Source organism: Schistocerca piceifrons, chromosome 7 (assembly GCF_021461385.2).
Source record: "Schistocerca piceifrons isolate TAMUIC-IGC-003096 chromosome 7, iqSchPice1.1, whole genome shotgun sequence".
Lineage (NCBI taxonomy): Eukaryota > Metazoa > Arthropoda > Insecta > Orthoptera > Acrididae > Schistocerca > Schistocerca piceifrons.
The window spans coordinates 341,206,014-341,216,594 of record NC_060144.1 but is presented as its reverse complement, the minus strand read 5'-3'; the positions used below and the strand labels follow the sequence as shown (position 1 = coordinate 341,216,594).

At 43.7% G+C, this 10,581-nt stretch overlaps 1 protein-coding gene across 1 annotated transcript in view; it reads left to right on the top strand.

Moving 5' to 3' along the window:
- Positions 1-453: 453 nt before the first annotated feature.
- LOC124805691 overlaps positions 454-10,581 on the top strand; it is a gene marked incomplete at its 3' end in the record, with an annotated part of 158,839 nt that continues 148,711 nt past the window's right edge. Inside the window, exon 1 of the mRNA XM_047266261.1 lies at positions 454-1,223. Coding sequence (XP_047122217.1) covers positions 1,053-1,223 — 171 coding nt within the window. The remainder of the gene's footprint in view (positions 1,224-10,581) is intronic.

Below are 10,581 nucleotides of genomic sequence, written 5' to 3'. Positions count from 1 at the left end.
GTGTATTCATCTCTTGGTCTCCCTCTACGATATTTACCCTCCACGCTGTCCCCCAATACTAAATTTGTGATCCCTTGATGTCCTACCAACCGGTCCCTTCTTCTTGCTTTTGACCTTACAAACGATAAAACGTCTCCTTCACAGTAATTCACAGGTTGAAGATGCAGATACGTTGTTGAGCAGGAAAGATTTTAGCGTTCTCCTTCCAATACAAACGCATCTAGCGTACACGTTGTTTGACTTGGAGCGGCAGCAACAGCCTCGATGTTCCAACGCGGACTGTAGGCTGTTTCTGGAGAATGCCGCTCCCGCCGTGGTGGCAGCAGAGGTCAGATGGGGCGGACCTGCCTGTGGTGGGGGACAGTCACGTGACTCGCGGCGCCGGGCGACGGTAGTGGGGATGGAGCAGCTGTAGCTACGCGGGTGGCAGACTAACTTTCAGTGCGTGCTCGAAAGCACGCGGGGAAGGTGGGATTTCTGAGAGAAGGAGGAAGTGTACATTGGATCGTGCTTCAACGAAGCTTCTAATTCGAGGGAAAGACAACGTTCCAAAGAGGCAGTGTCAACCTACATGGTGTGTCACGACACTATGCAAGCACCGTCTCATTCGATCCGATGACGCAGTCAATGTCGTGAGTAGAGCAAGTGTGTCAATGTGTCAGGTACCTCGTTTTAAAGTTATAGGAAAACGTCACTAACAAGTGGGATACGTATTTACGGTTACTGATACGTATTTACGGTTACTGAGTAAAACCACGAGCGCACGCTTTGTTTCGCTTGTCAGTGACCTGAAGTGGAGCATGGGAGGAATACAAGCAGCGAGCAGTATTTTTTTGTTTAATGAAGTGATGCGTGTCATCCGTTGCACTTAGGTTTGAAAAGCACAGTACTCACTCTTGCTATCGGCGCGGACGCTTGCAACTGCACTTGTCGTATCACTGTTTCACTCGAGCACCGCCGCGCGCTACGGCCCTGCGCAGAGTGACCTATTGTGACGTGTGTCCGCTATGTGAGGAGCAGCTGATCGGAGGACACCATCATCTCGTCTCCCGATGGCTGTGAGTGCGGGCAGGTCGGCTTCGGCGGCGACGCGCGTGCTGCTGCTGGCGCTGTCCTGGAGCGGCGCCGTCTCTGGAGCCTCCGGTGGCGCTGCGGACTCGCTGGAGGACCCCACGTGGTCCCCTCTGGCCGTCGCGCACTGCCGAGCCACGTGTCTGCGACAGGTGAGCGAGCGCGCGGAATCAGCTTCGCTGTAAAGACCAGCACGTGCTGCCGCAGCGAAAACCTTGCATGACAATAGTCATCGTTTCACGTAAAAGAAAATGTATTATGTCACTAACACTGTCAAACTACAGTCTGAGTACAAATTGATCTACTTTGCAGCAGCGACCAGAACTGTTTTGTTTTGCGAAATGTCTGTTTTTCGACTGGAAAAAAATTGCGTATGTACTCTTTCATGCTTGGAAAACTTGTCTCCTGCCGAAAATTCTCTTTTTTCCTCCGCATTCCTCGTCCTGATACTGCTATTTTCGTTAGGAAAACGGTAGTGTTTAATGTGTTACACATTTTCAAAGTACACACGTACGATGTCATTTATACTGAAAACACAATATGATAGTCTACGTTAATCGTGTACTCACAGATAGCAGAATGTTACTGCACTGCCTCTACATCTATATGGAAGTCTCCAGCCCTCTTTTTCTGTCTGTATTTGAAGGCTACGCTCAGGAAATACTATAAAGATTTTGATACGGCATTCACTAACAGCCGACCGATTCACTACGAAGCTTCGTGTGTATAATTTATAAATACTCCGTGCGAACTGGCCGAACTATGGTGAATTAAAAATGCCCCCAATGTGCTTTACTGTCTGTATGTGAAGGCTGATCTCAGGAACTACTGTAGGGATTTGGAGACTGTTTTCAGTAACAAACTGATATGTGAGGAAGGCGTGTTTGCATATAATCTACTGCTGCTATGTTAAATTAGTCGTCCGCTCGTAGATTCTTGGTGCTACCCGTGCGAAGCCGAAACGGGTCGCTAGTTTCAATTTTACAAATGACGTAGATGACGTAGTAGTTGAGTAGTCGCGTCATAAATAAAGATCTGTCTCTCTCTCTCTCTCTCTCTCTCTCTCTCTCTCTCTATATATATATATATATATATATATATATATATATATATATATATATTGTCAAACATCATTTACAAAGGTCCAGTTAGAGTATTTGATGCTGTACTGGCTGTTTTTATAAAGGTTGCATGGTGGTCTTTGCTTTTGTAAATGATTGATCGAAGATCCCCGACGGTGTAAAAACGGCCCAAATCTGTGTGGGACTGCACCATGTTCTTCGAGTTTGTCTCTAGGTTCCCCTGACATAACAGTTTATGTTCACGAAAACCTGCCAAACCAGATTATTAGCGTCTCTGGGAAAGTACCTCCAGGTTAGCGACGGTCTGTTTTGTCTGTGTTCGTACACATTTTTGAACAAGTGTAAGAGGAGGTACACACGGAGTTATACTCCCATGCAATGAAAGTGTTTGTGTAGCTACAACGAATGTTTCATTTATGGTATGGTGGCTTAAATACCGGCTGTTTGTACAGGACGGCACTTATACGAATCGAAGCTTCATAGTACTTACAGGATTTCTGGATTCCTCGTTTGTATTATGTGGACATTTTCCCGAGCTTACCGCCGTCATCATGAAGCGTCTGTCGGCTCTGGAAGTCCGGTGTACCATAGTCTCGAAATGTAAGTGGCTAGACTTGTTGCCTGTATCTGCGAACATTTGATATCCGCTATTTTTATAAGGTACCAAAGACACTTAAACGGCATCTAGAACAATATGACTGTAGCGTAGGTATGTAAAGAAAACCACTACACTTACGTTACACTATTGACTAAAATCGCTGGTAACAGTAAGTCCTATCAAATACTTAGTAGTAACTGTACGGACGGTCACGTAAAACGAACAGTGGGAAAAACAGGATCCGGGCTGAGATTCATTGGGAGAATATGAAGAAAATTTAGTTCATCTACGAAAGAAGTGGCTTATAAAACACTTGGTCGACAGCTTCTTGAGTACTGCACATCAGTCTAGGACCCTTGCCAACTAGGATGAATAGAAGCGACAAGATCAAAGAGTACCAACCCGGAATCGTTTACTGAGCGCTAAAGCCTTGCAGAGATGCCCAACTAATTCCAGTGACAGTCACTTCGAGACAGGTGTTGTGCATCGCGGAGAGGTTTTCTCTTGAAAAGAGTCTAGTAACATAATAATTCCTCTCACACACTTCTCGCGAAATGGTGAACCGGCAAAATCAGATAAATGAGAGCCAATGCACACCTTCAATGACAATAATTCACACAGGAGCCATTTGTGAATGGAACAGGGAAGTGAAGACGAGATAGTGGAGCCAGAAGTACTTTTCTCCATAGTGTAAGATCGCAGTGACGCTTTATTAGCTAAGTGTTGTGATTGCAGGTGAATTGCACTTCTCCAAACGTGTTACTGCCGAACTGTGTTTAACCTCCAGATTTACCCACGACGAAATCATATCGACATCCTTTCACATCTTTCAACAGTTGCTAGCCTCAATCATTGCAACAGAACTTCAATGTTATGCGGGTATTAAAAATTTGATATACTGTTATGTTTCATCAAACAAGGAATAAAATATTTAGCTAATTATTGCGCGTTCGATGGTACTAAACACATTTATCGTCCAGTTGCAAACCGGAATCACGGAGATGAACGACAAAATGTGCATATTCATTCCATTTCAGTATTCTGAGCAATCGAATGATCGGTTTATGCAGATATCATCTGTGCTATAACAGACAACAACAAAGGTGTGCTACGTAATGTTCAGTAGCTAAGACTCCGACAATCTGTAAATTTCCTTTGCAGGAATGAACAAACACGAACTGATTTTCTTTATAGGATCGAGCATTCTTGTCTTCTTCGGATGCCCCGCAAATCATGAGAGGTCGCGTATAATTTTGAGTTATGAATCCAACGTGCTAAAAGTAGCTTACTTCTATTTGGAAGTGTGTTTTCTGTTCAATATTATTAAATATATAGTTCCTATGGAGTTAAACTGTAAGAGTATTCGATCAGGCTTCAGCTCTTGTAAAAGGTCGCATAAAAGATAGCTAGTACGCCGTTAAATATATTGCAGAGCGTTTTTACAAAAAATAAAGCATGTTCCATAAATGAAAACATAACTGAAGAAGACAACATTACGCTATCTGTGGTAAAATGAGTAAAGTGATAAAACAATTTTTAAAGTTCCTCTGAAAGTCACTAAAGGCTACTTTTCATTAAAAGCTTTCTTTGTATTGTTACTGACGGCGATTACTCACACAGTTTGTGAAATGCTTCTATGCTTGTATTCCAGTGGTGACTCTCCGCTAGGGTCAAGAACAAGGCGCGGGAACTGAAGGCAGGAGAATAACTGCTTTCACTTTCGTTAGACTAAGCGGTGTTGCAAGCTGGAGAAGCACACACGCACGCACACACACACACACACACACACACAGGAAGAACGGACAATACAATCAAGATCTTCGTAGCGCTGCGTACGCGGGATTGTTCAGCGCATTACGTCGTTGATTGAATACTCAACCTAACGACTACCCTTCCCCGTAATGTTACCTCACACTGCAACTAAATTTCGCAACAGGTTTTCCTTACTAAATATGTAGAATATGACATACTTATTCGTTTCAGCTTTTGTGTTATTTTGTTAAATTCTATTCTTCTGAAATCAAGCTATAGCATTTCGTTGGAAGAGAGAATAGTTCAGATTCACGAGATCCATTACGTGGAATGCGCTTTACGAAGGTGATGAACAAAACTTTGTTTTGAGTCGGGGAAAGAGCAACGGCATTTCAGGAAGCGATTGACTTGTCGGTTTAGTATTCTGTTCATTGCAGAAGGAGGTGAACAAGAATGGTTGGAGGTTGTTTTGGGGGAAGAGACCAAACCGCGAGGTCATCGGTCTCATTGGATTAGAGTAGGACGGGGAAGGAAGTCGGCCGTGCCCTTTCAAAGGAACCATTTCGGCATTTGTCTGGAACGATTTAGGGAAATCACGGAAAACCAAAATCAGGAAGGCCGGGCGCGGGATTGAACCGTCGTCCTCCCGAATGAAACAAGAATCTGGTGTATTGTATCACTGTGCCGTAGCACCTTCCAGCTGATGGCAAGCGTTGGAAATGCCGAAATCAATGTGAATTACGATGTTTGTTCCCTGACGTAAAACGAAGCCAGAAACAATTCTCAGGAGCTGTGGTGGAATTCTGACGTAATGTAACATTACAAATACAAACGCGAGAGTTACAGAGTTGGTATGGTTTTACATTTTTGTATACCTGAAGTGACTATCAATGCTGGCAATACCTCGTATATGACGTGACCGAACTTGAAAGTTACTTAGTGCTAACAAGTAACTGGCAGGGTCAACCAGTTCTCAGGTAGCAAGCAGGCATTGGTATACGCTAATCTACATTAAAACAAACATTCTTGAACGGTTACAGTAGAGCGTAATTTTCTCATATCGCACGTTCTGCTTCACGTCCCTTTAAAAGCGGGCACGCCTTAGCGCTCTTTGCTTTCAGTCGTTTAAGGCTGCTGTCTGGCATAATCGACTGCTTCAAGTGGTTGAGATGGCTCTGAGCTCTATGGGACTTAACATCTGAGGTCATCACTCCCCTAGAACTTAGAACTACTTAAACCTAACTAACTTAAGGACATCACACACATCCCAGCCCGAGGCAGGATTCGAACCTGCGACCGTAGCGGTCGCGCGGTTCCAGACTGATCGACTGCTTCGATATTTCTGTAGGTATTGTAACCGCTGTGATGCTATCATGTTCATATAACATGTGAAGCGACATGTTAATTTTGTCAAACATTTAACCACAAGTCCTTCCTTACTTCGAGTCGCCTGCCGATGTGACCGAGCGGTTCTAGACGTTTCAGTCCGGAACCGCGCTGCTGCTACGCTCACAGGTTCAAATCCTGCCTCGGGCATGGATGTGTGAGATGTTCTTAGGTTAGTTGCGTTTAAGCAGTTCTAAGTTCTAGGGGACTGATGACCTCAGATGTTAAGTCCCATAATGTTCAGAGCCATTTTACATCGAGTCGCTCGGTAGTTCGAACTGAAATAAATACCAATAACTGTGTTAAGAAATTTTACAGAGAATTCCAGTACCTTATTTTGATGCGAGGGCTATTTACATTCTTTCCGTAGTAAATATTGGCTTTTATTTATTGTTAGCGCCGTGATTAATCAACCGGCATCCTGAACTCACATCTTTTTATCACCTTTTGCAAATGTCGGAATAATCTCTCACTGCTGTTAGAACGTACTTATTAATTCACTCATATTTATTGTGAGCAGGAGAAATCCTGTCACGCTTACTGCCAGCCGATGTTACTTTGCTTTCGATGATGACTTCCAGTCCACGGCGTCATAGCAGATTCCCCAGCAATTTACATTATGCACGGCTAGTTCCGTCATCCTTATGGATAGTAAGCGGGATGTAAATCATGAAGTCCTTGAAGATGCGTTTTTCTCTGTGAACCGATAAACACCAAGAAGAGCTTATGTCATGCAGTCGCGGTGGAAACAACGCTGGCAGAAGGCCGATGAGGGGATAATGAAGCATTGCTGATGAGCTTCCGTCATGCGTGACGGCAAGAATGCCAGCAGGTGTACGGAACGGAATGGAAATAAATTAAATGTGAAGACTGCAGTGACAAACGTCCAACGGCTTTCCCTATATCCTTCCTGGTATTACAGTAAAGCTTGAAATGGCAGCTTTTTGTTATAAGCTTTACAGTTTTTATTCGAAGTGAAAACACGACATAGTCGTTAATCTTCAATTCGTCGCAGAGTTCTCCATTTCGCGATGGACCCTAAGTTATACCTGTAAGTCGGTAGAGAGTTATAACGCATAGTAGGCCCATCCAGGTAAGAATTAAATTATCTGTCGGCTGTAAATTAAGGAACAAATGTAAAATAAAATACACTGAGGGAAAACAAGTCTGGTGTATAAAATTTATTTGAGACGTGGTACAGATGATCAATAAAGTGATGTAAATAGTTCATCATACTTCGCAAGACAATTTCTACCCAAATGAAGATAGAAACTTATGCATAGAAGTGCAAAACATTTATTTTGAAAAGAACGACCCAGTTTTAGAAGGATGTACCTCTTACATACATGCGCGTAAGACCTTGTGGTACTTACTACAGTTATTTTAAAGGTAAAAGTTTTCGTTTATCTCTTATGAATGTTCGATGTTTTTCAGCTCAAGTCGTAATTTAAGATGGGCTGCTGATATGAACTTGGATCACCTCCGTTAACATCTGAAAGCACCTGGCAATCCTTGCGAGTTTTGGACTGTGATGGCAATCTAATCAAAGGTCAACATTTGGGGTTAGGGATTGGGGGTGGGATGGAGGGTGTATTGGAGGAGTGTGGTTCACAGGCGCATGACGATGTGAACGTATTAAACAACAAAATTACTGTATAGGCATAATAAATAAGCGTGCTCACTAATGTAGTAAAGAAGGGAAGAAGTTTTGTTACATGTTGTATTTGGTGGTAGAAAGCCGGTTGCTACATTGTTACATGTTTTTGTGATTGTGTCGTACGAAAAGGAATGGGTTCAATGATAGGATACTGGGAAAATCTAGTTGGTCTACAACGGTGACTGGTTACAAACGCTCTTACTAAACAATCGTGCGACCCGTTCCAGAAAATTGCCCTGATTGTTCGACCCCATATCAAATAAGCCTAACCGACCAAGACCGTACTAATTGCATAGTGCACAGAATCATTAAACATTAATTTTTTCTCATGTTCCAAGTGCGATTGGAAAGGCAAGAAATTCTAATGTATAGCAGAATGAAACGTACTCTCTACCATTATCATAGTAGCTTACCTACTGTGGATGCTCATGTAGAAACGTTGGGATGGCTCCTATGGGATATAACAGATTTCCTGATTCATCCTTCGTGAAAATTTTTAAAATTTTTTCACTGTTTTATTTTATTTTTTGCCTCTATAATGACTTCTTTCTTCGTAAATGGCTTATCGGTTCCTTACTAAGAGCCGTGCATCTTTTCGCATGTTGACAACTCTGTTCTTGTCCGAGACTTCCGTCAGCACCCCTCTCGTTTCCGCAGAACGCTCGGCGTGCCGCGGCTTGAGCCAGCGGTCACCTGTGACGTCGCACTAGCGCTGAGGTTGCGTGCGGGCCAGCGCTGGAACAACATTCCGTTTTATCTCTATCGACTTCTATTGCCCTTCTCGTCCGACCCGATCGTTCATCAAAATTTCACCGCAGCACTTAATCGATAGCAGGTGCCTTAAGCTTACGTAACGCGGATGCAGGTCAGCGGGGGAAAGGCGGGGGGAGAGGGGAGCACCTGTTGTGACTACATTTAGACGTTAACTCTAGAATTTTCTGTCGCCGTGACGTCAGTAAGCGTGAAATATGCACCACAACTCATCTGCGCACAGTGCTCCTTAATTACCGTTCATACCATGGCTTAAAATAAATTGTCGCTGCTACTGGTATCGACTGGATCGTCGGTGACGTATTGCTTTCCTTACCCTAAATGTGGCATCTCGCTTTACCGTCAGGCCTGGTGGGGTAGTGGTAAGGAGGGTGACTCGAAACCGAGAGGTGGCCAGATCAAATACCGGCCGGACCACTTTGCGTTTAAACTAACCTTCCACTCTCAACGGTGCGAGGAGTTGCCAGGAACGAGACGTGGTTCGAGTTCCACGTTTTACTCTACGTCACGCTTTTCCAGCTGGATAAGGGGGATACATTAAGGACACGCAAGACCACGACGTGGCAGCCAATTACAAGACTTGCACTTGGCCACTGAACCGGACTCATTATTATTTAGCTTCACCCACGCTATGTGTCATTACAAAATGATAGAGAACATTCGAGAAGTATGCTCATCATTCGAGGGATCTACTTCACAATACACGATTAGCGTTTGCAGTTGTTTGGTTATTTTCATGTAGTTCAAATGTATGACGTATCTGGAGTCATTATATATGCGTAGGGTTATTTTAAAATCAGTCATGTGTGACCCCAACTTGTGCAGTTAAAATCGTTGCAGTTTCTATGTTAGAGCTTAAATAGTCACTAATCGAAAAAAACGTTTACAAAATAAGATTATAATACAACTAGAAGAAATATTAGCAACCCTACTAAAAGAGCTACAACTAGACGAAATATTGGCAACCATACTCAAAGAGCACTTGGTCTCTTTGCAATGCAGCAGATAATGTACAACTACTACCAATCGATGATGTGAGCCCCCACTGATGACGCAAGTCATGACAATGAAGTGCCGTGCGGGATTAGCCGAGCGGTCTGGGGCGCTGCAGTCATGGACTGTGCGGCTAATCTCGGCGGAGGTTCGAGTCCTCCCTCGGGCATGGGAGTGTGTGTTTGTCCTTAGGATAATTTAGGTTACGTAGTGTGTAAGCTTAGGGACTGATGGCCTTAGCAGGTAAGTCCCATAATATTTCACACACATTTGAACATTTTTGACTATGAAGTGCTGTGTTGGTGCTAGTCTGTCGTGTACAGTCAGTGCTGTAAGATGGGTCCAAGTGGAACGTAGCCGAATGGCAGAAGGAGATATCATGTTTAGACCTGCCGAGGACTACAACGTGAATGCCGTTGCCCGATTTGTTGCGTTGATACAACGTGGACTGTCCAACTTCTCTACAAGTAATCTACGTCTACATCTACATACATACTCCGCAAACCATGGTACAGTGCATGACGGAGGGTACCTTGTACTGCTACGAATCATTTCCTCTCCTGTTCTACTCCCAAATAGAGCTAGGGAAAAACGACTGCCTAAATGCACTCGTAATAGTCATAATTTCTCGCATCTTATCTCCATGGTCCTTCCGCAAAATATGCACTGGTGGCAGTAGAACCACTATAGAGTCGGCCACTAATGCTGCTCCTCTAAATTCGCACAATAATGCTTTGCGGAATGAGCACAATCTTCCCTACAGGGATTCCCGTTTGAGTTCACCTAGCACCTCCGTAATACTTGAGTGCTGACTGAACCCACTGTTAAAAAATCTAGCAACCCACCTCCGAAGTACTTCAATATTTTCCTTTAATCTGACCTGGTGGGGATCCCAATCACTCGAACAGTACTCAAGAATTGGTCGCACTATCTTTCTACAAGCCGTCTCCTTTATGGATGAAGCTATGCTTTCCCAAAATTCTCCCAATAAAAGTATGTTGAGCATTCGCCTTCCGTCCTACCAACCTGACATGTTCATTGCATTTCATATCGCTTTGCGACTTTACGCCTAGACGTTGACAAACTGTATCCTACTGATGTTAACTTACAATCTTCTACACTTACAGCAAGCTGTCATTTCATGTGACGGGGCTATTCTGCAGTCTGGAGAAAGGGCGTATGAGTCGCAGCTATGTACACTATGAGACCAAAAGTATCCGGACCACCCCAAAAACATACGTTTTTCATATTAAGTGCATTTTGCTGCCACC